The sequence below is a fragment of the Phaethon aethereus genome, assembly GCF_964289735.1.
Source record: "Phaethon aethereus genome assembly, chromosome: 10".
Taxonomy (NCBI): domain Eukaryota; kingdom Metazoa; phylum Chordata; class Aves; order Phaethontiformes; family Phaethontidae; genus Phaethon; species Phaethon aethereus.
In genome coordinates this window covers 14,063,783-14,090,930 of record NC_138586.1, presented here as the reverse complement: position 1 = coordinate 14,090,930, position 27,148 = coordinate 14,063,783, and the positions used below count along the sequence as shown (strand labels likewise).

The 27,148-nt window shown below is 38.9% G+C and overlaps 1 protein-coding gene across 1 annotated transcript in view; it reads right to left on the bottom strand.

Moving 5' to 3' along the window:
- Positions 1 to 2,605: 2,605 nt before the first annotated feature.
- The window catches only part of TEX11 (testis expressed 11), a gene marked incomplete at both ends in the record, with an annotated part of 35,993 nt that continues 11,450 nt past the window's right edge, over positions 2,606 to 27,148 (bottom strand). The window contains 19 exons of the mRNA XM_082004196.1: positions 2,606 to 2,680; positions 3,711 to 3,875; positions 5,640 to 5,760; positions 6,765 to 6,873; positions 7,900 to 8,049; positions 9,531 to 9,603; positions 10,488 to 10,604; positions 11,165 to 11,253; positions 12,868 to 12,954; positions 14,220 to 14,260; positions 14,993 to 15,046; positions 15,692 to 15,777; positions 16,564 to 16,688; positions 17,779 to 17,881; positions 20,944 to 21,081; positions 22,220 to 22,305; positions 23,038 to 23,189; positions 23,938 to 24,016; positions 25,793 to 25,874. Coding sequence (XP_081860322.1) covers positions 2,606 to 2,680; positions 3,711 to 3,875; positions 5,640 to 5,760; positions 6,765 to 6,873; positions 7,900 to 8,049; positions 9,531 to 9,603; positions 10,488 to 10,604; positions 11,165 to 11,253; positions 12,868 to 12,954; positions 14,220 to 14,260; positions 14,993 to 15,046; positions 15,692 to 15,777; positions 16,564 to 16,688; positions 17,779 to 17,881; positions 20,944 to 21,081; positions 22,220 to 22,305; positions 23,038 to 23,189; positions 23,938 to 24,016; positions 25,793 to 25,874 — 1,932 coding nt within the window. The remainder of the gene's footprint in view (positions 2,681 to 3,710; positions 3,876 to 5,639; positions 5,761 to 6,764; positions 6,874 to 7,899; positions 8,050 to 9,530; positions 9,604 to 10,487; positions 10,605 to 11,164; positions 11,254 to 12,867; positions 12,955 to 14,219; positions 14,261 to 14,992; positions 15,047 to 15,691; positions 15,778 to 16,563; positions 16,689 to 17,778; positions 17,882 to 20,943; positions 21,082 to 22,219; positions 22,306 to 23,037; positions 23,190 to 23,937; positions 24,017 to 25,792; positions 25,875 to 27,148) is intronic.

Sequence of the window (27,148 nt, the reverse complement as noted above, 5' to 3'; positions counted from 1 at the left end):
CAGTACTGCAAAGCACCTAGTACAACATGTTCCTGCTTAACATTGCTGTAAATGCCATACTGACTGACGTGGCTGCATGGACTTGCCTTCAGGAAATGACCCTGTGTCCAGATGGACGACAGACACAAGGATGTGGCAGCTACGCTCAGGGCTGGTTTCTAGCTTCAGCCGTAGGACACAAAGTGGTGCTTGGTGCACACAAAAAGCAGAAATCACTAACGTTTGGTTTACTCAGACTATGAAAAGAAGACAGACATGGAGCATTGATAGTGACTGCAATGCAGATGACTTTAGTTACTTCTTGGCCCTGACCGCTGCACTAAGCACACTACTATGATCTTCTTCCAGAGCATGTCAGGCTTTCCGAATGGACTATGACTAACACAGCTTCTTCCTTTCAATAGCCACCGTTCTGCTGTTAGTGGCCCTGTCCTCTGTCTGAATCAGCTTTAATGATCTGGTTCTAAGTAAAAGATTTTTAAATTTTAAAACCAAAATTCAGTAAGTCTTAATTTCAAACCAGATGACCTTGTAGCTGAAAGATACTGCTGTCCATCAGCCCTGCCTTCTGTGTAATGTTTGTAAAGAATAAGCAGCAAAGCCCTTTTAGCTCTCTAGTAAGCAAACCAGAGGACCTGAAATGACTGCTACAGTGTTCCTCAGGGTGCTTGAATATCCTCTTAAAATACAGCAAAAGAATCCACTTAGAGGATGTATGCCCAGTTATAGATCATGCAAATATATATGTGGTCTATCCCACAAAAGACACAATAGACCATCTTTGCTTTGACCTGCCTTGTACCTGCTTGCCATAGTGCAGCAGTCCGAATTGAAAAGAGATCAGTATACATCTACCAGCTACGATATCTACCTCATCTTCTAAGTAGGCAACTGATAGCCTGAATCTGTGCTTTTTGCTCAAGCATGCTATCAACCTTTTTAAAAAAAAACAAAACCAAAACTCCTATATTCAGTATATCTAGGCTCTGCTAGAACCCACAGTACCAGCCCCCAAGCAAGGGGAGTGCACTGTTGCTCCCTCCCGCTCCAGTCACCTTCATTTCCTTCCAGGAGAAGGGCTGCGCACATTGGAAGATGACAGCCTTGCGCTCATATGCAGGTAGAATGCAACCACAATTTGTCCCCCGGAGTCAGGACACCAGGATGTGTCATGGAGCACATCTGTGCTACAGTACAGAAGACAACACTCAGGCTGTGGTTTTTTTTCTGACTTCTGAACCTACTGGTGAAACAGCAACAGTTGTACAGAACTATTTATGTTTCTTAACCACACTCCACCTCTCCCCACTCCTCACTATCCCCACTGAATTTCATGTGGGAGATACCTCTTCAATGCAGCTGCAGTTACTGGTGGTTAACTGATCCATCCATTTACCATCCTGTGTTTCTGTGTGGATTTGGGGGGATTTCATGCTGAACCGTGACTGGTGTGTTACTGTTAGTAGTTGTTGTAGGAGAAGAGTCAGAGATCACTCAGACAGATCTGATCTAGTAGTCAGTTTATTGAATTCTAATCAGTAAATTTAGGTATGTAAAATATTTAATAAGTACAGATGGATTGGCGGATAATACTATTTGCTACACTTAAAGTTAGTATGGGATACAAAGATTATCGCTCAAGCTTAGTATACGTATCTTAAAAGTTACATGCATGCAAAAATGTCACTTACCAACTGATCAATGTCTGCTGTCAGGTAAGGGATCTCTCAGCCTCGAGGGGTGACCTCAAGAGGTGTCCCTACTCAAGGGGAGATTGCCATCGTGCAGCCAGCTGCTATGCAGGGAGAGCTCAACAGACGCTGATGGCTGCAGATATTTATAGCGTAAAGTGGTTGACTCGTAGTCAGATTTTCTGCTGTGTTAATGCAGTTTTTGGCCATTTACTAGCCTAGTCTCCAGCCAAACCGTTTTGAGGGGTTTGGTGCTGAGTTCTCACGGATAGCCTTGGACAATAGGATTAACTTTGGTTAGGCCTACTTGCTGAGCATCTGCCTGGACCAAGTTCAGTTAGTTCAAACAGGAGGAGTGCATCTGTCACAGTAGTCTAAGAACAGCAGCACCTAGTCAAAGCTTTATTTTTTTGTGTGAGCTAAATAGCACCTGCTCTTTTTTATTCTAACTGAATTGTGAAACTGGCAAAGAGCTCTGAATTCTTCTCCATACTGAAATGGACTGAAAACTAAACAATCTGATAAATATTTATGTGGCAAGGCAGCTATGACATCCAGAGGAGATGCCTAATCTTGGAGTACTTTTATTGTTCTCATTGCCACTTACTACTAAAATCGAGTATTTAAACCAACCTGTTACACAACAGCAGATGCAGCTGATGAAAAAGTTAAATATTTCTAACTGTTATATAGCTCCAGAGAATGAAAATTATTCCCTAGAGGAAAACAATTACATTTATTCAATAAATGCTTCCTAAAAAGTACATAACTTAATTGACAACAAGGAGGAGATCCTGGTTTCTCTTCCACTGTTCTCATGACCCCATGCCTTCGCAGAACTAATAGCCTCTTTCACTCAGCAGAACATTTCCAAGAGAGACTGCCGTACTCCTTTTTTGCAGTTGTGGCTGTCATTATTCTTCTTCATTTGGAAGAAACCCTTTTGCTCTGTCCAGTTTGTCCAGAACCTCGCTATAAAGACCAATCATCTGGAGAATATAAGCATTGTAGTTGTCAGCAAGGTTGGATAAAGTTGTATCATTCAACTAGATAATACAACAAAGTGACAGGAAACAGAAGCAAGGGAATAAGTGGGAGACTACCACCAGATTCTAAAGCTAAAATTTCAGATTGATTTTGGCATGGATTTAAATAAAGTGTTTTAAGAAAAAAATAGTTAAATCAGTGAAACCTAACAAAGCTGGCTTTATTTATACTGACACAAAGCATAGTTTATCACCAAGTCTTACGTCAGTGAATAAACCTATTCACAGAATTACAGAATTGTTGAGGTTGGAAGGGAGTGGTCTCAATTCTTATTGTCTTAACTGATGTACTTGAAATAGTATAAAAGCTGCAACCAGCTCTTGATTGCCCAGCTCCTGCGTAAGAGAATGAACAATGGCTGCATACACCAACCAGGTTGCAGCATTCTGTTGCTATCAAGGTAGGAGCACCAGCCAAAAACTGCAAAGAGAAGCTTACTTGTGACAGAGTATGAAAAAGTGTCGCTGCTTTCTACAGAGGTACTAGCCCTGAAATTTCTCCCTCACAGGAACTGGCTAAGCTACACCTGAAAAGATGAGCTTTAACAATTTTATCCAGATCAGCTTAAACCCTATTTATAAGACATTAGATTATACTAGAAACCAAGCTCGAAACTATTCATACAACAGCATTTCAGTAAACTGGTACAGCACCTTGACTTTCATGGAAGCAGGCAAGGTACAAGGGTTCTCCCATGGCCACAAAGAGTCAGAAGTTTATTTCCAGTTATCCATTTACACAACACTTCCAGTAAAAGGACACTACATTACTCTTTCTATTGTCTATCAAAACTTTTCTAGCCTCACTTTGAAAAAATGTTTTAACATCAAGCTCCCCCAAAATATTTAGGTACTATTTTTCTCCAGAAACTCTTTAAAGATCATCTGTAGTGGTTTCGTCACCCAGATCCGTATCTCAAATTCAGGCCAGACATCCAATCTCACATCCTCAAATCCACCTGCTTACACTTACATGGCCTTCATAGCTTTTCTTCAGTGATCCTAAGTGATTGAGGAAACGCATTCCTAATCCACACCACTGTTCAGCTTCTTTATATTTACAAACGGTATACTGAAATATTCCTGTATTCCAGGCTCTTGTCATCAACCAAAGGACCTCTATCTCTGGGTAAGCATCCTGGAGTAGCAAACAAAAAGCAGCAGCTCATCAGAAAATAGACTCTTCACTTTAAACCTGACAAGTCAAGAGTGCATTAGAGTTTAGCTTTAGAGTGGGAACAGTTACTTGTTTTTTCTCTCCTAAACAAAGGGCAATTCCTTCAGAGCCATCCTGTACTTCACAGTTCATCTGCACTACTGTCAGACAGCTTGATTCCAACACGGGTAAGTCATGGTGCAATTACCTATTGGTAGGTCAGAAAATACAATTCTGTGGGACTGGGAACGATGCTAGATGGAAGTACGCTTTCCAGTAGCCTATCTGCAGACAGGCTGAACTTGCTGCCATGGTACTTTCCAGTTTAACCAAACAGTACTGAATAGCAGGACATCGCTGCTCACTACAGATCAGAAGCAGCAGTTCTTAAGTCTTCAGAGCTTCTCTGTGCACTGTGGCAATGGCTTTCCAGAGTGAAAGCTGCCCTTATAACTGCCAAACACAAGCCAAACACACCCAAAAATACTTTGAACCCGGTACGGAACTGATCCACTTGGGGAAGAGAAGAACAAGCATTTATTTATCTGCCATGCAAATCCTTAAGGGGAGGCTGGAAGGACTTCTTTTCCCTTGTTGGTAGATAATTCTCATCCTAAGTAAGAGTGTCCAGAGTGAATTTCTGAAGTGCAGCATCCATTTCTGAATAGGAGGTATAAATCATGAGTGGTGTACCAGCTTTCTAACTGGTAATGTACTGATGTGATGCCCCAATGTCTTTGTCCTAGCATGGTACTAATTAGTACCTGCTGCCATGAGCAAGACTGCAAAAGAAGGCCTTCCAGTACTGTGAAATTTTGCTGTTATGAGTATCAGTCCACAATAACATCTCATTCGTATCCCTCAATAAGAACATTATCAGTTATAGATGAGAACTTCAGTGAAAGGCAGGCACGAATGTGGACACATTCTTTTTTGGAGAAGTCAGGAACAGCGTATCTTTACACCACTTTTATAAAAGAAGAGACATTCAAACCTAACGAAAGAAACAGCCATGCAATGGAATGAAACTATGAAACATAGTAACGGTTTCATTAGCCCAGAACAGGAATACTCCTTAACTGATTTTTACCTATGAAATTCTAAGTAGAAGCATCTGACTTCCTCAGTACAGCTGCCTTCACTGAAGCATTATGCTTCCAGCCTGAAATAAGCAGCAGAAATGCTTACTGAAATATTTTACTCTCCATATACCTGGCCTCACAGAAACAAGGCATGTGGTGCCACAAGTACTGACAGCACAGGAATCTAGTTCTAGGTCATTTGGTAAAAACAGTAACATAGTAAGTTCCCAAATACATTTAACAAAACAGAGCTGAGAAAAAAGCAAGACTAGTATCCAAATTTTACCCAGCTTTAAACTGACCTGGAAAAGTAATCTGCATTTACTTTAGAAAAACATATTCAGCGCAAGACTGTAGAAACAAAGAGGAGGAAAGATGGATGTTGTAGCTGAAGATGTTTCTAAAATAGGCACTGAAAACTTGGCCTTAAATGTCTCTAAAAAACCCCTTACAAAATCCAGAGAAATTTGTAATTCTGTCACAAATGCCCAAGAGGCAATTATTTTGAGGTAATTTCAGTGTATCTTTTACTGAAGAAGTCTCAGCCACTCCACATATAACACTATATAATGTTCAGTCTACTAATTATTCTCAGTCTGATGAGAATTTTTTTAAAATGTGCTCAGGATCATCTCCCAGTCTCATGTTTTCCTGTTCAACTTACTGTGCTGCTGACTACACTCAGAGCATCTTCAAAGTAGTCCCACACCTCCTGTAGTACACAGGCATCCAAGTCTGTTAATCCAGTCGGCAAAGAAAGATCAATCAAACTATGTAAGCATTTGCTGAGAATTGAAACAGAGCAAAAGAGGAAACATTAAATACCATATGCACAAGCAGCAACTTTTTAGTATCAGCAGCACACTAACTTACGTCTCTATGATTGTCAGACAGGCATGTCCACCTTGGTGCTTGCTACACTCACATTCTTGTAGCGGAAACATGCATTTTCCTAGGATCAGATCTCATTCATACAAACTATGCAAAAAGAGAGCCCAGAGCAGCAAGTACTTTGTTATTTTCATTGCTGGGCTCTAAAGTAACACAGAAGACATAATATTTTCTATGGTGCTACACATGACAATGAGGAACAAGTACGTTTTTAATTTCACCAACAAGAACTAAGTAGTCAGCATCCTCAGAAAATCAGTAACAAATACATGGTTTCTGAAAAAAAGGTCTGTCCTTCTCAGCATGAAGTGACAAAGGCAATATTAACAGCTGCCTTTTGCCCAGTGGTTACTGCAAGGAACTTAGAAAGGAGGGTAAAAATCCTTTATGGGATGCAAGTGAGAGAAGGACACACACCAGGATCCTTTTCAGATTCCATAAGGTAGAGCTGTTAGAGAGCCAGTTACCCAGCAAAATAAATCACATATGCACTATGGCATCATATCATGAACTTACAACTCACGGCTTTCTTCGGAGACCTTAATTTATCTTCACTTCATTGTCTTTGAAATACCTAGTTCACTACTGCAGGGTAGCATTTGAAATAAACACCTCTGTCACAAGAAATGGGCAGAGACCTCTTCTGGATCCAATTTTCATTTTCCTTCCTAAATACATTCATTTATTGGAAATATGACCGTTTCAGAAAATATGCCAAGTAAACAAATTGCAATTAATACATCTATTAGATGGTCATACTTGAGAGATACAGTGGTTGGCCAGCAAGAAGTGGAACCTTGCACATAAGCTAAAATCCACTCTTTTCAAATTGCAGGCTTTATTCCCTGTCAGCATTTCCAGTCACAGGCTCATGGCAAAGCTATGTGATAACACTAACCTAAATTTCACAGCATCGATGACAGTCTGCTTTCTGTAAAGGTTTAGTGCACTCTTGAGAGCTTTCTTACACAGTACAGGATACCGAGCTGGAGATTCCATTGCTAATGCTTAAAAGCAAAAGAAAATAGAAAATAGAGGAGAAGAAGAAGAAATAAATGACTGAAGCCAGACTTTAATCTTATTGGTCACTAAAATAAACTACCACATGTTGGGAGATCCCTTGTGATAAACAACTGAAAAGAGATTTGCTTAATGCCTGGGCTGGTCAGAAGCTAGTGCTTCTCTACTACTTTCTTAGTGTGCACATCATCAGTGAGGACTACAAGGCAGAAGCACAGTAGATTTCATAATTTACAAGTACTCTTACTGCTGTTTACTTCTGGTGCAGTAACCCAAAAAAATGGGGGGGGAGGGGGTGTGTCTAAAGTAAGAAGTATTTTTTTGTTTGTCTCCTTGAACATGACAATTTGGATGGAAAAAATTAGCAGGATGTCAGTAAGGTGTTTCCAAGCCCAAATGTGTATTCCCTCAAGACAAGGGAGAGAAAGTAGGTGTTCATTCAACCCTTCAGAATACCCTCCAAAGATTTGCCACAGTAATTCTAAATTTTACTCATCTTCTTTGGATCCTACTCTAGATTCTCAAGGAGGCATGACTAGAACTTTGTGATGAAAGTATAGTACAGTATAGAGAAGTGCCATTTACAAATTAACTAGACTAACTTTAAGTTGAAACTGCATATCTATCCAAAGTCCACGTCCTCAAACTTCTGTACTGGGGCATGAATCAGCCAGGGTCATTCTCCGGCCTTGGCCAGCCTGGAGCTTGTTAAAGTTTATCTGAATAATCTTTTCCAGACCCACAACCTATACAAATGTCTCAAGGTCTAGAAATAGAAGGCTGTCACAAATTTCTGGTTCATCCACATAATACAGTATTTCAAAATACAGATCTCCTAATATAGCTGAGATCCTAAGCATCTTTGCTTCAGGACAAAATGTATATGGTTAGACCTGCTTTCTGCATGCTGCACAATACAAGATAATCCTGGTCACCCCAAATGAACATGACAGAGCAACAAAAGCTGTTTTTCATGACTTGAAGAACTATGAAAGCACAAATGCAGTCCTTACATGCAATGATTTCTAGCGTCTTGACCTCTATTTGTGGTTGCTCCCATACTGACTCCATCAGGTTGGGGAGTGTTGGATCATTCAGTTTGGATCTTGCTTCAAATTCATAAAGGAGCAACAACATGTCTGTTGGGTCTTTAGCAAAATCTCCTACAGAAGAGACAAGATTGTCTGTATGTAATGATTAATTCTCTTAAAGCCATATGGTATACCATATAGGTATAAATTTTGCCACATGGTATACCATAAGGCATAAATTTTGCTTCCAACAGGCAGGAAAACAATTAAGGTACTCTGATTTAACACTAGAGAAAGTGGAACTCTGAAGCAGTCTTGGACAGAAGCCTCAGATGTCCAAACCACAACCCCATCAACCACCATGCCTCCCCCACAAAAAAAACCCTGGATTGGCTAAATTCATGCAGCCCTCCTAGGCAAGGTAATAGCTACTAGGGAAGCCATTTTCACACACAGGTAAAAGAGATAACAGAAGGCCACCAGCTCAGAAGGTCATCTTATGAAAGAAGTTAGCATCAGCTTCAAATTTTTTCTATAGGACTTGTCCCCTTTCTGGTAGGAAAAGCCCTCAGGAAATCCTTAAACACAGAAGAAGGGTGGAAGAACAGTACAACTGCTAGCAAGATGTAAACCTCATACAAACACCAAACAATCCTTTACTGAACTATCACAGAGACCTTTGGTTTTACATCGAAAAGACATTTTCAGCTTCCTCCAGAGCAACAGACTTGCCCACACATTAGTCAAGGTCTAGTGAAGAAGTGAAGGAAGCACCAGGCTGCCATTCCACAAACCTCTGCAGGAGAAACTCCAATATGTCCCCATCCTGAGATAATCAACCCCTTCAGATTTTAAGGAAAATTAAAAGGGAAGAAGTCTTCCTGAGTTATGTTGCCTTCAGTGCAAAAGGGCAAAGAGAATCCCAAATCCAGGCCATATAATGAACCTTTCATTCTGGGGGAAACAACCCAGCAAGTAAATTTCTTGACAAAAGTTAAATACTAATGCATCTTACAATGGAAACCCCACAGTGTCCCAAACCTGTAACTGAAAAGAAACTAGACCACAGACCAAACAAGGAATGCCTAACAGAATTTTGCTACAAATATACTACCAAAAAAGTGAAGCATGCATCCTCTAGGCTAACAGTCACTTAGCATCTCAGCTGTCTGAAAGCACCCAGTAATATCTGATCTAAATTGACATGGAATAGTCAGGGAACAGAGGATGGGTTTTGGCACTTCAACGTATGGTAGCAGGACTTTCTGTATTCTGAAATGCCTTATATGGGAAGAGGCTAGTAAAACTATTAAAACAGTGCAAAAGTGACTCCACTCTAGAGGAAAAAGCTTGGCGTTTCTTAACATTTAAGACAGAATAGTCAACACAGCTTCACTCTGAAAGATTGTTCCACACTTCACAGCACCTATACAATAAAAAGCCTACAATGACGTACAAAAAACAGTAGTTGGTTTTGCCAATTGTTTTATCATATTGCCATATATCTGCTTCAATACTCTTCAGCTGAGACAGCAATTCCATATGCCCTATATTTTTCATGAACACAGTGACTAAGTCCAAGAGTTATATGTGCTCCAAACTTTGTAGCTTACCTGTGAATTTCAGAACTTTCCATATCTCCTTGCATGCCTGGAGATGTTGAAGGGCCTGAGTCAAAAGCTCCATCTATTTTTACAAAATTTAAGAAGTTATTTTTGTCATAGTTTTAAAAGCAAAAGGAATATACATGTCACAACTAACAGGATCTTTATACCTAACTATAAAATAAATTAAGAATCAGCCTAATTAGTACATCATCTACACCAGTTACTGGGTTTGGGGGTTTTTTCCTCTCTCTTTTTCAAAGACCTCCACATCTCAGACAAAGCCTCTTCACATTGAACATTCCATTGGTCCAGAAAGAACCATATGGGTTCCTATGGGACATGATTTATTTTAGCTCCCAAGCATAAAACAGTGCTATTGAGACTGACAAGCCACTAAATCCCACAACACAAATTGCTGTGCATTGCCCTTCACAAAAGTAAGTTTCTACAACAATCACTGTACAGCAGACTTCCACACTTCCTTTATAACCACTATACATTTTCCTTAATCTTCTTACCACAGTAAGTACAAGACCCCAAAAAAGGATGTATGCATTAAAAAAAAAAACGGTGAGCTTTATCACAACCATACTGGTAACTACTTTCAGCAATGGCATAATCCTAAAGACGCAGTAATTATTTGCCTGACCAACCAATGTTTAGCAGCAGACGCCTTACATAATATATAAGGTAGATTGAAATTCCTCTAACAGAAGGTACTGCCTTTGCTGATACAAATCTGTTCAAATCCACTGAGGTCGAAAGAAGTAATTTACAGAAATCCAACATTTACAATTGTCTGGAAAGCACTAGGTGCATCAGTTCTAATTAACTATGAAAGGTTCCCTCGCTTATATTCTCAATATTCTGTTCTGAGTGAAAAAACTAAGACTTCAAAATCAAAATTAAAAAAAAAATGCTACACTAATACATACAGAATCGGTTAACAGAACAATGCCCTACCTGTTGAGAAGGTGTTACTTCTTGTCTCCCCATTTCCAGATCAACTGCAGCTGCCATTAACAGGCATGTCTTCTGAGCAAATAGAACAGCTTTGTCAGAGGGACAAAACTGGGACAACTGACACCAAAAATAGGAAAAGGTAATGAGAATTCTGCCCATATAAAGCAATTCGCCCATGAACAGATGATTGCTGAGTCTCCTCTATGACACTTCTAGTAACCAGTCATGAATAGTATATATTCATATTGCAATTTTACTTGCATAATTACACAGTAAGATTATTTAAATATAAAGTGTAAAGCAGTGTTGGAGTCCCCTCTCTACAAACCACACAAAAGTGACAGTCTTGGTAGAAGTTCTGTACGGAAATTAGGACTCGAGTACTTCACATGTTTGTATTAATGATACAGTTTCCAAACATCAGAATCCATTTATTTTGGAAAGTTCTCATTGAAGTCTAAGTTTCTTATGACATTTTTAAGCAACAAAATGTGAAGTATGACAATAATGCTTACATTGGGTATTACAAGTCAATCTCCTTCTGACAAAAGTGCTCCATCTTCAGAGCATACAAACATGTCTCCAAGGAGACACCTGATACATAGATGTAAATTCTAACAGAACAAGACAGATAACAGTATTCCTCAATCAGAGATACTACTAGCAAGAGTACATACCTTGAAAGACAGCAGAAAAAAATCCCTCATCTTTTCAGGGCAGCCCCTGAACTGTACAGCTAAATTCCAAGCTAACAAAGATATAAAAAATAGACTAGAAAAAAATCTTCAACATTATGGGTATGCCCATCTAATCTCTAGTAATAGGCAGTTCACATTCTACAATTCAATGTCTTAATCAAAATATCATCAACAGCTCATGTAACAACAGCAAGAAAAAACATTATTAGTGATTTGTTAAAATAGCTTATTCATGCTTTCAAGTTTTGTCTTAATAATTTCATCATAACCAAGTATCCATTCTACCACATACCCTGCCCACAAGAGCATGAACTGGAAGAAGCATTTTCTTATGTTAGTAAACAAAACTAGTATCTGAATAAGACTGTTGAACAATATTCCCAAGACAAATAAAACAAAAGGAAAAAACGTACATTTTGAAACATTCTCCATTTTAGCCCAGCAGGGTCAAGTACATCGCAATTAAAAACATAATTCTGATTAGTAAATGGATGAGCCATCTAAAGACAATCAAATGATTTGTGTATGAGAATCTGACCCAATTAAATGTTTACAGATTCTACGGTGACTTTGCAGATTCTAAATTTCCTGTTAATCCATTCCCCAGGATATGTTTTTGTAGTCTCGGAATTGTTTATTCTGTGAGTGAGAATGCTGCCTTGGAAAGGTCACGGTCACCACAGATTCCATTCACACTCATGTTACTGTACCTGACCTCTGCTGCTTCTCTCCCTCGTTTGCTACTCTTTATTGGACCATGGCTACATTGTGAGGGTATGTGCAAAAGCTCATCACAACAGATGTCTTCCGTTATTGATTTCAACTATTTTCTCCCCTGTATGCTCCAGCAGAAGGAAGAATTTGAAAAATTCCTTCAACCAATTACCCTATGCTTATATTTTTATTTATAGACAGCAAATGCACTGACTCCTTTATGAAAACAGTGTAACAAAGACTACCAAATGAGGATCCAGATACACGCTACAGATAGTGCTTAGGACAGCTCCATGGGAGCTGCATTTCCCACTAAAAACCACTTTATCTATGATAATGTTTGCTGTTTAGATTTCATATACGGTAGTTCAAGGCAAACTCCAGGACTGCTGATTTAAAGGTTTAATGAAGACAGTCTACCTGGGAGGCAAGGGTAAGCTCATCCTGCACCAATCACACCAGTACACTCATCTGAACTTTGTAATTCTTGTTTTGCCTACATGAGAATATGCATGCTCAGGATCGGCAGTAAGGTTTTTGTATTGCTCTTAGGACCATTTTTTTTTTAGACATTGAGGAAAACTATTATTCTGTTTGCCTGATCTTAAAGTACGCTTCTGTAACAGAGTCTTGGTATTGAAGTGCTAACCAAGACAAAAATGGTGAACTCTAAGCATGGACACATACAACAATTCCTGTGGTGAAGGGAATAATGTATCAGCTATCTCATCAGTCAAATACACCTTGTGTGAGTATTTGTCTTGATAACCGACTTAAAACATGAGCCATATCAGATATTTTTATATGACAGAAAAGGCAGCAGGAACTTTAAGACTAGTTAAGGCAGTGACTGCCAAATGTGACAAGTTTTATAAACCTACTACATCTTTAAACACTTCTTTCTTCCTTAAGGTCTGGCTAAGTGGAGGTGGAGGGGATTCAGTTTAGATTTTGAGAGTGCAACCTACCAACTTTTCTAAACCAGTGAGCTTCAACGATCCTCATGTCCCCTGTAAATTTCTCTTCTGTGAAAGACTCACCAAGTCTCTTGTGAGCTGCAGAAAATGTGTTGTTCAATACATAAGTAACTCTCTCATAAGTAATTCTCTCTCTCGGAGCAGAATAAAAACATTTCCAAGTCTAATAACTACACTACAAAAGAGAGGTTTCCAAAACTCCCATATAATTCCTAATGAAGAGTTATTCTCACAATTTAAATCCAATATGCTTGACCAGAGAGGCTTATAAAAACCATTAACTGGTGCCTCAAACAGCATTTTAGATAAGATATATAAGGCTGCCAACAAGTACTGCCTCTTCAAAGATTACTGACACGGAAGTCTAATGCAGAGGAGTTTTACTTAATTTCACAAAAAGTTGAGGGTTTTTTAATTTGGTAACAAGTTTGAGGCCTTTCTTCAAGGAACTTTTAATTAATATAATTCTAGTCTTCATTCTCTTCTCCTAGTTGCAGTAAGAATGGCTAGCATAGAAAAAGTTCTACAATCTCATTAACTTTCTTGTCCAAGATAGGGAGAGGGGTAAAAAAGATTTAGTGAAAAGAAGTATTTCTTCTGATGGAGAAAAGTCTTCTGTAAAACTCCCGTACCTTTTCCAATGCAAACAAGACAATTCTTTTTCAAAGGACAGCACAACTTAAAAGTGGGAAGCAATTTTGACAAGCCCCTCCCATCTTTCAGCAATTTGCTATTACTCCTTGCAGTTTTCTAAGCCTTCCAAGGTCAAAGAAAATACCATTAGCTTAATTTAAAAAATGCTCCCTTTTAAACAGCTACAACAGCAAAGACCACCATTGTCATTTAATTAATGCCAGTAGGAAGTTACACTGTTAATTCCGTTTACAAAACCAAACTTCTTCCTTTTGTGGTAGCCCTGCTACTAAAGATACTAACTTTGTTCCTGCCAATGCAGTCAGAGTAGGAGACTGTCACTTGAGGCCACCCAGGCTGTGGCTTGTACCAATTATCTGTTGTTTGCATGCATGGCCTGATGGAGGACTAAAGGGAAACTCCCTAGAAGAAACTGCCCCTTTGAGAGAAGGTCCCAAGTACAGGCTTTACTAGAAAGAGTTTTTCCAAAACTAGCTTGCAAGCTTTCCAAAGCAAAAACCTGTAGCCCTGAGATCCAACTCCACAGCACTGTCGAATCTCCCATTTTAATTTTCACTGATTTCAGTGGGAAGTTGGGAACCTAGACTGAAATAAGGAGTCTAAACATTTGGTTGGTATGGACCTAATCATATCACAAAATGTTCACAGATGGAAGAACTACAGAAAATGTAAATAAAACAAAAGCATACCCATGGTCAAATAAGTCAGCATTGAGTTGATATCTTCATCTCTAGAATGGAGGAAAAATTAAGTTTTAGAAAATGTTTGATTAACTTCTTACAACAGAACACATTATTTATGTTGGAATACAACATCCATACATTATGGATATAATCATTCTTCCCCTGACAAACATCTCGGGCATTAGAAACTTCTAGCATTTGAAGATGCAGAAGGAGTGTTGAAGGCCTGCAAAAAGTTTTATTGATCTGCAGCAGTGAAGGTTGTTGTAGAAGTACAGCAGGAGATTTTCTCAGTTTTGGGGGCTGGGGCTGCAGGTTAAACTTCAAACCCCACTGACACTATGCTATTTTCTTGACAGTCAAAATCCAGCAGCACAGTTCTACTTCTAAGTCAACATACCATTTGAGATCTAGTTAGTCTCCAGCAAGGGACGTCCCACTAAAGTTCTCACTCAAAACTTCTGTAAGATATCACATCCTAGCGTCAAAGTTAAAGAGGCTGCTTAGCTCACATGCCTCATCAAAAATACCTGGGAGTCTTATGCATTAATAAAAGAGGAAGGTAAAGAGCAAATCTTTAAAGAAAAGGTTATACAAGTAGAAAAGATGTTCCTATAGGATGTCATTAGGTTAAACTGGGAAGTCATCTGTGTGGACTTTTTACTAGCATAAAAACTAATCTCTTGATTACTCTGCAAGAAAATAAGCTCAGCAAGAAAATATTACACCATTTGTACAACATATCCACCATAAGAAAATGGTTTTGCAAACGGACCCACCTTTTCTCTTCATTTTCTGCCATGACCTTTGACAATATAAGACGAACCAAACATCTAAATATGAGAAAAACAAGCAATGAAGAAACAAGGATTTTTTTCCAACAGTGTACTTTGTCCTAATTTTCCAGAAAGGATCCCACTTTTTTTCCTTATGGTATCAGATAGCCTATGGAACTCACGGAAGAATTCCAAATATCAAACTGAGAATAAGATTATACTATTTCCCACCCTATCGCCTTATTTTTATACAACTTTGTTAAATCATGTAGTAGTAAGTAAATAACTGTACTTTAGTAAAGGCTTTTAAGCAAATATTGGAATAAATACATCTGTCTCACAATATTTGTTTTTATAAACAGAATGGAATATTTCAGTAAGATACTGCTTCATCAGAGGATGCAAATGAACTGGTATTCTCAACAAATATATTGTTGCAATTTCATTAGAGTCACTGTTGGTCATCTGTTCAAATCACAATGTAATCATAAAATTCAGAGCAACTAATACTATTTGCTTGGGAGAGACTTGGAACATCTGTAGATATTAAGAGTTCAAGCTTGAGGTACATCTGCAGCACCAAAAAGACTGCTAACTAATCCTTCCTCTACTCTGTTTTTCACCTTCCTCAATATAATAAATTCTTTTTGAAAAAGAAACCAGAAGAAATTCTCTTTTCTTGTAAATATATTGAATTCTCACTTTAAAGCTGCAAATAATTGTCGGCAGTCTTGTAAATGTTCAGACAAATACTCCAAAGCTTTGATAGCCACAACTTGTTGTTCATTCTGAAAAGAAATTAAAACACATTTTGTGTAAGCTGCACTACCTCGGTTACCACAAAAAACCAAAAGAAAACCAAAAAAACCCCAAAACAAAACAAAAAAACCTCAAAGCAACAGCATATTCCAAAAGTCTGTGCAGTCTACTAGCAGGAAGAAGAACAAAGGACTCTGCATAGAAGAGCCCCAGTATCAAGAGAAAACTGTAAGGAGAGATCATATGATTCCATGCACAAAGAGCCTATGGCAAGAACAGGATCAGTACAGGTTGGCAAGGCTTTAATGCCTTACAGTGCTATGAACAAAGCCCTAAAAGGCAACCATAAGCCTCTTCTAATTATGCCAATGTAATCAGCCAGTTCAGACATAACTCACGTCACCAACCAACAGGCAAATAGGAGGGGCAAGTGACTTTTCAGTCTGCCATCATTGACTTACATGTATTTTATACACAGGTTCCCCCTAGCACCTCAAAGATCAAATCCCAGAGGCAGAAAAAGACATAACATTTTGCTAAGAAATACACCATGTCATTTCCAGATACCAACATTTATAACTCAGAATCCTTTATTTTCCTGAAGAAATATTAAAAAATACAATGTCTTTATATGTGAAATCAATTTCTGCTTTGCATTACGCAACACATTTGAGTGAGATCTTAGTCACAGAAACATGAAATACTTAGAAATGCATGAAATACATAGAAATATTAAAAGTAGGACAGGTTACAGAGGTTACAGCTGTCCTACTTACATCAATAAAGCAAAGTAAAGACAACTTTATCTGCTCTACCTCTAAAGCAATTTGGGCAGCTAAACTCAGGAGGTTAGTGCCTGTATTTTCATCCACTCTTAGCTTGTCTTCATGTTGAGATAGCTTTTCTGTTAGCTTCCCCATTTCAATAACTGCTTCTACAGCTGAAAAATACATAGGGAAAAGTTATTTTTTTATAGAAGCAATTGGAAGGTGGAAAATTCTATTGTTTTAAAGAGGCTTTAGAAGCAATTTATGAAAGCCTATACCTTTTTTTTTAATATGAAAAACCAAGACAAGAAAACTTGACCATACCACCACTTCTCCACAATTATGCATTTCCTCCTAGAGAGGTGCCAAAACACTTTCCAAGCTACTAATCTAAGGAAACAAGGATGCCATACAAATGAAACTCTCTCACATCTTTAATTTTGTTCTGCTAAATAACTGTCACCGAAGACGGAAGACTTTTTCTAATACATTGTCTGGGCGTGATTCCAAGCTCCTACATCTTGGCTTATGCTAAGGGTGCTGCTGCTTTTATGTTCACACTGTGCTGTAGTTCCCACTCTACATTATGTGAACAAATTATGTTGTCATTAAAAAGATGTATAAAGAACAATTAATTGGCACAGAACTCATCAGAAAATAAGCTCTGCATGTTACTCTGTATTCTAAGTTAAGTATAGACCGTATTTCTCAATTTTCATTACTTGAGCTAAGATCTTTATTAAAATATTAAATTGCAGAACTCATTACAAAGAAAAAAGAGTCTACAGAGATGTATCATTCCGTAAGCCATCTCAGTAAGTCATGTATTTTGTGGTAACTTCAGGCTTTACTTGTCCAGAGAAATTAAGAGCAGCAATAATATTTCCGTTAAGGTTCATTTAGCTCAGTATCCTTTTTATATTGTATATGCATACAAAAGAATATTAAAAACACTAAGTATACAATGATTCTCACCATGCGATGCTACTATAGCTTCTGCCCATGAGATTAGAGACTTCCTAGCCACAGGCTCCCTCCAGACAATACCAGATATGGCAATAGACTCCACATCTTACATATTGTGTGCAAAAAGCATCCCACTCTTGACAGTTTAAATCTACAGTTTCAATGACTTTATAGACCCTTCTTCTAGCTGCCCTCTGTTGTGTCTCTCAAGATGAACCGTCCAAATCTGCTCACTATTTTCTAATATATTCAGCACTTCTGCTCCTTGTAGTGGACCCTTTCTCTTTCAAGTTCTACCTTTATCAGTATCTTTCTCCATCACTGCAATCTTATAGACACTGAATTTAGTAAAGATGCTGTTTGGATCACACCTCTCTGCTTCTTTAACTGCCTCTTTAGCCTATTCATAGAAGAGAGTAAAGGAAATCAGTACAATGACAACTTGAAATCAGTAATACAATTTGCAATAGAAGAGACATAAAAGGTACACAAAATGTTAATGTTTACATTGTTGATATTTATATAATTACTCAAGAAGTTTGGTTTAGCAATTTCTTCCCTGGAAAGAAAAGTAAGGTGACAAGAGCAGAAGACGGCACCATAAGCTGACAATGACTCAGGAGAGCAGACTTTGGCCTCTTCAGGGATCTGGTTGTTAGAGTACCATGGGATAAAGCCCTAGAGGGAAGAGGGGCCCAAGAAAGCTGGTTAATATTCAAGGATCACCACCTCCAAGCTCAGGAGCGATGCATCCCAACAAAGAGGAAGTCAGGCAAAAACACCAGGAGGCCTGCATGGATCAACACAGAACTCCTGGACAAACTCAAACACAAAAAGAAAGCCTACAGAGAGTGGAAGCAAGGATAGGTAGCCTGGGAGGAATACAAAGAAATTGTCCAAGCAGCCAGGGATCAGGTTTGGAAAGCTAAAGCCCTGATAGAATTAATCTGGCCAGAGATATCAAGGGCAGGAAGAAAAGCTTTTACAGGTACATTGGTGACAAAAGGAAAACTAGGGAAAATGTGGACCCTCTCTGGAAGGAAACAGGAGATCTGATTACCCAGGATATGGAGAAGGCTGAGTTACTCAAAGACTTTTTTGTGTCGGTCTCCACCATGCTCAAGCACTTCAGCAGTGCTTAAGCCACACCGCCCAAGTCACAGAACACAAAGGCAAAGTCTGGGAGAATGGTTTAAGACCATCTAAGGAACCAGAAGGTGCACAAGTCCATGGGACCTGATGAGATACATCCATAGGTCCTGAGGGAACTGGCAGGTGAAGTTGCTAAGCCACTATCCATCATATTTCACAGAATCACAGAATCATTAAGGTTGGAAAAGACCTTTAAGATCATCAAGTCCAAACATCAACCCAACAACCACCATGCCCACTAAACCATATCCTGAAGTGCCACGTCCACATGTTTTTTGAACACTTCCAGTGATGGTGACTACACCACTTCCCTGGATAGCCTGTTCCAATGCTTGACCACTCTCTCAGTAAAGAAATGTTTCCTAATATCCAGTCTAAACTTCCCCTGGCACAACTTGAAGCCATTTTCTCTCGTTCTGTTGCTAGTTACTTGGAAGAAGAGACCAACATCCACATCATCACAACCCCCTTTCAGGTAGTTGTAGAGAGCGATAGGGTCTCCCCTCAGCCTCCTCCAGACTGAACAACCCCAGTTCCCTCAGCTGCTCCTCCTAAGACTTGTTCTCCAGACCCCTCACCAGCTTCGTTGCCCTTCTTTGGACACGCCTGAGCACCTCAACATCCTTCTTGTAGTGAGGGGCCCAAAACTGAACACAGTATTCGAGGTGTGGCCTCACCAGCGGCAAGTACAGGGGCACAATCACTTCCCTACTCCTGCTGGCCACGCTATTTCTGATACAGGCCAGGATGCTGTTGGCCTTCTTGGCCACCTGGGCACACTGAGTTGAGAAGTCCTGACAGTCTGGTGAAGTTCCCACTGACTGGAAAAGGGGAAACATCACACCCATTTTTAAAAAGGGAAAAAAGGAAGACCCGGGGGACTACAGGGCAGTCAATCTCACCTCTGTGGCCAGCAAGATCATGGAACAGATCCTCCTGGAAACTATGCTAAGGCACATGGAAAATAAGGAGGTGATTGGTGACAGACAACATGGCTTCACTAAAGGCAAAACATGCCTGACAAGTTTGGTGGCCTTCTACGATGAGGTTACAGTCTTGGTGGATAAGGGAAGAGCAACTGACATCATCTGCCTGGACTTGTGCGAAGCATCTGACACTGCCCCACATGACATCCTTGTCTCTAAATTGGACAGACATGGATTTGATGGATGGACCACTTGGTGGATAAGGAATTGGCTTGATGGTCGCACTCAAAGAGTTGTGGTTAATGGCTCAATGTCCAAGTGGAGACCAGTGACGAGTCATGTTCCTCAGGGGTCAATATTGGGACCGGCGCTGTTTAACGTCTTTGTTGGTGACAATGGACAGTGGGATCGAGTGCTCGCTCAGCAGGTTTGCTGACGACACCAAGCCGAGTGGTTCAGTCAACACACTGGAGGGAAGGGATGCCATCCAGAGGGACCTTGACAGGTTTGAGTGGCAGGCCTGTGCAAACCTCATGAAGTTCAACAAGGCCAAGTGCAAGGTCCTGAACCTGTGTCAGGGCAATGCCAAGCACAAATACAGGCTGTATGGAGAATGGATTGAGAGCAGCCCTGAGGAGGAGGACTTGGGAATGTTGGTTGACAAGATGCTCAACGTGACCTGGCAATGTGCACTTGCAACCCAGAAAGTCAACCATATCCTGGGCTGCATCAAAAGAAGCATAACGAGCAGGCAGAGGGAGATGATTCTCCCCCTCTACTCTGCTCTGGTGAGGCCCCACCTGAGTACTGTCTCCAGCTCTGGGGCCCCCAACATAAGGACATGAACCTGTTGGAGCAAGTCCAGAGGAAGGCCACAAAGATGATGAGAGGGCTGGAGCACCTCTCCTATGAAGACAGGCTGAGAGACTTGGAGTTGTTCAGCCTGGAGAAGAGAAGACTCTGGGGGGACCTTATAGCAGCTTTAGAGTACGTGAAGGAGGCCTCCAAGAACGCTGGAGAGGGACTTTTTACAAGGGCATGTAGTGATAGGACAAGGGGTAATGGCTTTAAACTGGGAAGAGGGTAGATTTAGATTAGATATAAGGAAGAAATTCTTCACTTTGAGGGTGGTGAGGCACAGGAACAGGTTGCCCAGAGAAGCTGTGGATGCCACACCCCGGAAGTGCAAGGTCAGGTTGGACAGGGCTCTAAGCAACCTGGTCTAGTGGAAGGTGTCCCTTGCCCATGGCAGGGGGTTGGAACTAGATGATCCTTAAGGTCCCTTCCAACCCAACCCAGTCTATGATTCTAAGTCCCAATGACATTGGTAAAAAACAAAACCTAAGCAAATAATTAAATATGTATACATATATATTATATATACCTTGTCAACTTGTTTCAGATGAAGATAGCAAGAAGCCATGTTCCTCTGCAGCTTAGCCAAGTTCTGATCTATCTGCCCAGGTGTGTAGAAGCTGACCGCATAACTGTACCAGTGGAGAGCTTCAGAATAGCTCTTTGACTAGGAAATTAAAAAAAAAAAAAAAAAAAACAACACGCAAAAAATGCAAAAACCAAAACACAAACAAAACCTTATTTGGGTGATGAAACTGTCTATGTTTTCCCAAATTTAAAAAAAAATGGTCATAGGAAATGAAAGATTTAGATAATCATACATTCTATCATAACCTTTCCCGCAGAAGAGCGATCGTTGGTCCCACAATGCAGGTAATATTCATTAGAACTGACACTTTACCTATTCCTACTCTTCCCTTATTCTTACAGTCATTATCAAAGACAGGACACTGGACTAGATGGGTCATTCATCTGACCCAGAAAGGACATTCTTATGACTAAATACAAAACAGAAATATTATTTAAAAAAAAACCTCTCTCTCCATGATACAAAGCAACTGAAACTAAGAGAAAAAGGCAAAAGCGTTTATCTCAGACTGAATCTTGATGATACTATGCTTAAGATGATACTGCCAACTATAGTTCCAATTTGGACAAAGAATTTATTTAAAATGAGGAGGAAGGAAGCTGTGTCATTAGCAAAATTCCTTCTTCACTACACAGATGTAGTAAAATGGAACATGCATTTTTCTTTATTCAAGAAATGAGCATATGACAGAAATACAAGAGCAGAATATGAGCTCATCATCTCCAAATACTGAAATAAGAAGGCATCTGGTTTTTAATAGAACTTATATACTCACAGTATGAATGTATACGAACTAAGATACAATGTAAGCATCGAAAGCTATTTTATATAGGCTAAAAAGAAAATGATAACACTTCAAGCTCCTTAACCCAACAACTGACTATCAGAGGGTAGGAATTGTAAAACAGCTCAATGTAAAGAATATTTTTGTACCTTCCCAGGACAGAACCAGAATGATGGGCTGCAAAGGTTCCTTGGCTTATGAATTCTAGCCATAACTGTTCCCATGTACAAACCTGAGATGAGACTACCTGCAATTTGATGTTTTAATGGAGAACAGCACCCAGTAGTCTGAAAATAAAACTAGCGCCAACTGGAATAGGGATCTTAGTAACAGCTTGCACTCTAACCAAAAATAGACATACCAAAGAGGTCAGAAAAAGCAGATCTTCATTTTCACCAATACAAATAACAACACTACTGTTTGGTCCCAAACCTCATAATGTTTGGCAGCTCTGTCCCACAAGATGATGTGTAGCCGGTTCAAGGCTTCAGGCAACAGCTGTTTCCCAGTATAATGACCTGAAAACGCAAATCATCACTTTACAAGAACTTTAAGAAGCACACTGAGAAGCACCTAAGAACTATCTGAGAAAGACTGTCCCATAGTCTACAACAAAAAACACTGACACAGCAATATTTTCATCCAGGACCCAGTGTTTCATATCCTGCTTCTGAAAAAAAACCCCACAAACCTAAAACAAACACCACCACCCCCCAAACAGTGAGTAAGAGAATAAATATTTTCATGCTTGAACAATGTAAACATGTTTCTTGCACCTAGCTCAATACTATGTAAAATACAGTCTGATTTCCAGCAGATCTGACAGTCAAAAAATACTACAGTGCTACAGGTTGCAACAGACCCAAAAAAGAAACTGTTATCAGCTGCTCAAACAAGGATATGCAATCTGCTTTAATACTGACAAATACACATTGGGATGCATGGACAAAGTCTTAACAATACACAGAACTTCTGATAAATGTTTCTAATCCCACATGTATCAGTCACACACAATCTACACTAAGAAGGAGGAATTGTTCTAGCAAGTGAATTTAACCCTGAGGTTTAACACAACTGTTCATTCCATAATGTTGGTTATGGAAGTTGAGAGTTGCCACGCAAAAGAAACATAAGGGAAAAGAGACACAAATAGAAAGGTGAGAATAAGCAAAAAAGTGAAAATCAGAATTCAAGACTTTAGCCAACTAAATACAGCTTTCAGTAAACAGCAGCAAAAGATGGATACAGACCTATAATAATTTCTTCAACCTTTTGCTTAGCAAGCAGCTCCCTCTTATTCTGCAACAGGAACTCAACGTGGAACAGGGTAATTTTTCCAAGGTCAGGTGAAGATTCAAATCGTTCAGGAACAGATTTCAGAAAATCAAAACCAATTGATTCCCTATTCACACAGATGCATTTTTAAGAGGCTGCACAAGAAGACTGTTAATTTTCCATTCTAAAGACTAATATATTCACATCGTACAGCATGTTTCTCATTAATACCACTGGCATGCAATCACACTGACAGAGTGAGTCAAGGTTCATCTATTCAGAAGTTACTTGCTATCAGCACATGCTTGTTCTACAGTATTCACAAGAGGTTTACTCCTCACAATGAAAGAGTAAGAATTTATTGCAAGATAGAAGCCTATGCATAGGTAATCATGATGGAGCATTCAACAGTGTGAAATTTCATGCCTCAATTTGTTTTGCAGTAACTTGTTCATCCTTACACTGTTTTTCACAAGAATGATTCTAGCACTCCAAACTCTTTCATTCTGAGGGCTGGTTAGTTAATGCGGAAGAAGGTTCTCAGTCTGATAATTCCAGACTCATACATATATTGTTCCAGATATACTATTCCAGTTATATATTAAAACTACATAGGGAGAATCTTAATCATTCCAAAGTAAGGCTATAGCATCGCAAATTGCCACTCAACATAATTTCACACCCTGTTCTGCTGCTGCCATAATCTGTATCACCTTGCTATAGAAAAGACAGGCCCCCTCTCAAAACTGTTTACCTACCTCTGTGAGTTTTTATTTAAAATAAAGCATCATTGTATAATAGATGTTTTTTGCTTATAAAAGAACACCTACAAAGCCCAAATATTTTGTTCACCCCACTTAATGATGCTTTCATACCTTCCATGCTCCAGCAGCAGTTTGGCAGTATTCAAACAAAAGTCTAAAGACATCTCATGTTGCATGAATTCTGCAACAGCTAGACACAACACAAAACAGATGAGATTATTTAATCAACTTAGACACTTAACTGCTCAATTTACCATTTACCTCTTACAGCTCCTTTGGAAAAAAAAAACCAAAACCAAAACCAAAACAAAACCAGAAAAACCCCAATATAATAGTTCTAAAACAAAAGGAAGAATAAAACATGTCTCTTGTGCTTTGACTTTCCTGTCACTGTGCAATTAATGTAGTACTACAGAAAGGTGACAGATTGATAGCCCTGGAGTTCTATCCCTCTATCTCTTTAAACAGGAACAGCATAGGCATTAGTAGCACAAACTTTTGCCTCAAGCTGCTTTCCATGAAAATGTCTCATCCTTATCCAGCAGGAACCACTTAAGACCGAGGTCAGTGCTCAGGCTGTGCGCTGGTGTCACATTGCAAAGGGAACTACTTAAGCCTAATGCCTTTAGCGTCAGCTGTTGAATTGACTGGTGCTGATAAGTAGGTACCAGTTTTAGACCACTCAGATAAAGTTTAAAAATTGCTAGACTGTGCTAGATGGTTAATAACAAGATATATACATTTGTATCTTGGATGAGATCAGGGAGGGAACCCATAGGAACATGACTGTAACAGTTGTTAAAGGAAGCATTTCTAAGGCACCTGTGTACAAGTGCACAATAAAAGATTTTAGCCAAATGCCTGAAACTTAGCAGGAACCTTCACTCAAAAGAAAGAGAAGTTGCAGTGCATGGACACAAGACTCTTTTCTGTCAGCCATACAAGAATAGACAGATACCCACTCATTAATAAACTTGCTTGAAAAAACTGACTGGAGTCTTAGTGCTACTAAATATAAGCAGAGTATGTTTTGACAGGCAACACTATGGCTTCACAATTCAAACTGCGGAACAGAAGCCAACTGTTGCAATGCTAAGTTTTGAATAACTGCCCACTTGAAAGCTGGCTGAAATTCCCCAGGAGCAATCTGAAGTGGGGAATTTCAAACCATTCAGCTCTCTGCAAGAAACTCCTCATCTCATCCTACATTTATTTCTCAAAAAATTCATTATGCATCTGATGCTTTCCAACCATAAAAAGTACAAAGCCTCTCTTCTGTAAGGTTTCATTATTTATGGAAATACATTTCTCCTGATACATTACACTTTCTATATTGAAGTCCCCTCAAAAACTTTCTTCTCCTCTCATGCCAACAAAACAATCAGTTCTCTTCAAATGACAAGTTTGAGTAATAAGGAGAAAAGAGTTTATATGCCCTAGATAAACTAAATAAACTCTGGTAACACAGGTTTATAACAACACACTGATGAGTACTTGATGTCTCTTGGCCAAAATCTGCAAAACCACACACAGAGAATAGCAATGTTTCAGAAGTCTTTCTTCTATGCTGACTGCATAAGAAACAATCCACCTTCACCTTTTTTAAGTAACCTTAGGCATCTATCTAAAATAAACCATACTTTTACATGGCTCTATTTTCACTGTCTTCATTCTAATAGGCTTCAGAGTCTTCCCTCTTCCCTATTTCCAGCAAGTCTGTTTAAATTCTCAACAAAAATAATGTCAAGCTTAATTCAAACTTACACTAGCACCTGGATAACTCATCTGTGAACACAGACTACTACACCTCACACTCCAAAACCAAAATGACATGTAGCTAATGAAGATTCCTCTAAAACACATGAGAAAGGGATTTATTTTTTTCTTTTCTACCTACAACTCAGGCCATCTTCCTGGTTATATAGCAGTATGACCTTACTATGAAAACTATACAGAGCTGTGATACCTGAGTTGATATCTTCATCAGGTGCTTCACTTTTAAGAAGAATTTTAACTTTCAAAAAAAACCCTGCTGGATGCAAATTCTCCTGCACAATGAAAAACAATACATTACTTGGACAGCTGTTTGTAGAATACAGATCCTGTGAGAGTCCAGCACATTCATAACACAGACAAATACCAGGAAATCACATACACTCCACTGTATTCTTCAGTTCCATTTTAATGACTGAAGCAATAGGTAGACAACTGGTAATATTTTCTTCTTAAATGCAATGTGCATCTTCATTATTTATTCTTATGCTGCTGAAAGACCATGAGGACAATGAAAGCAAGAGATACATGATTCTCATTTTGCTGTGGCCCATTTCCAGTACTTTTAAATAGAAGCTGAACAATACTGACTGATAGAAACATTTCTTGCCTTTCTATGTGTGAATTGGTTGGATTACTCTAGAATTAATATGAGCAGAATTCAAAGTAGCTTATAATAATAGGAAATTTAGGAGAGAACAACAATAGGAGCAAATGGAAATAATGAAGACTGTATACTACAGCTCTCACTAAAACACTGCACATTTCAGACTCTAGAATAAAAATTTTCTTCTTGTTTTCCATACCCTCATACAATATCAAAACATGTATTACCAAAAATTATTATAAAAACACTTTCCACCTCAAAAGGTTTTGCGAAAGTAAATACAATAAAAAATGCAAAGGGCTTAGATACTGTACTAGCATGTTATTTGAATGATTAAAATACACTGCCTTTTATCCTGATCTCACAAGCATGTGCATCATCATCTGTCTGAAAGTTTTAACAGCATATAGAAAACTGAATTTGAGCTTTCATTTAAAACAAGGTTTTATACTTAAAACTTGATTTGTATGAAACAGATAATGGAAATTTAAAAATGGTCAACCAATGACAAATATAAATTTTTCAAATGTAAGTTACTCTAACTAACCTGAAAAGACAGAAGCATAAAATTAATTCAAGTCTTTATATGGGAAAAGGAATTTGTACAAGAGCAAGAGACCTCATCATAGTAACTGCTCAGAGGTATATGAATTTTCTTCAGGGTAGCTGGTGTGTTTATACAGCTCATTTTTCAGGTTCCAGAAGAAATACAGTCATGTTAGTAAAGTGCAATAGTTAAAGTAATTGTTTGAAATAAGACTGATGTAGCTCTCAAAACTGAACTCTTTGGCGCTTTCTCAAATATTTGTACAAGATAATGAGATGGGGACTCAAAATGTAGTATATGGACACATCCTTTACAACCAAAAGCAAGACAAAAGGTGTGGTGCATAAAAAGCCAGCTGCTATAAATCTCAGGTGGACCACACTAATTTATTCTGT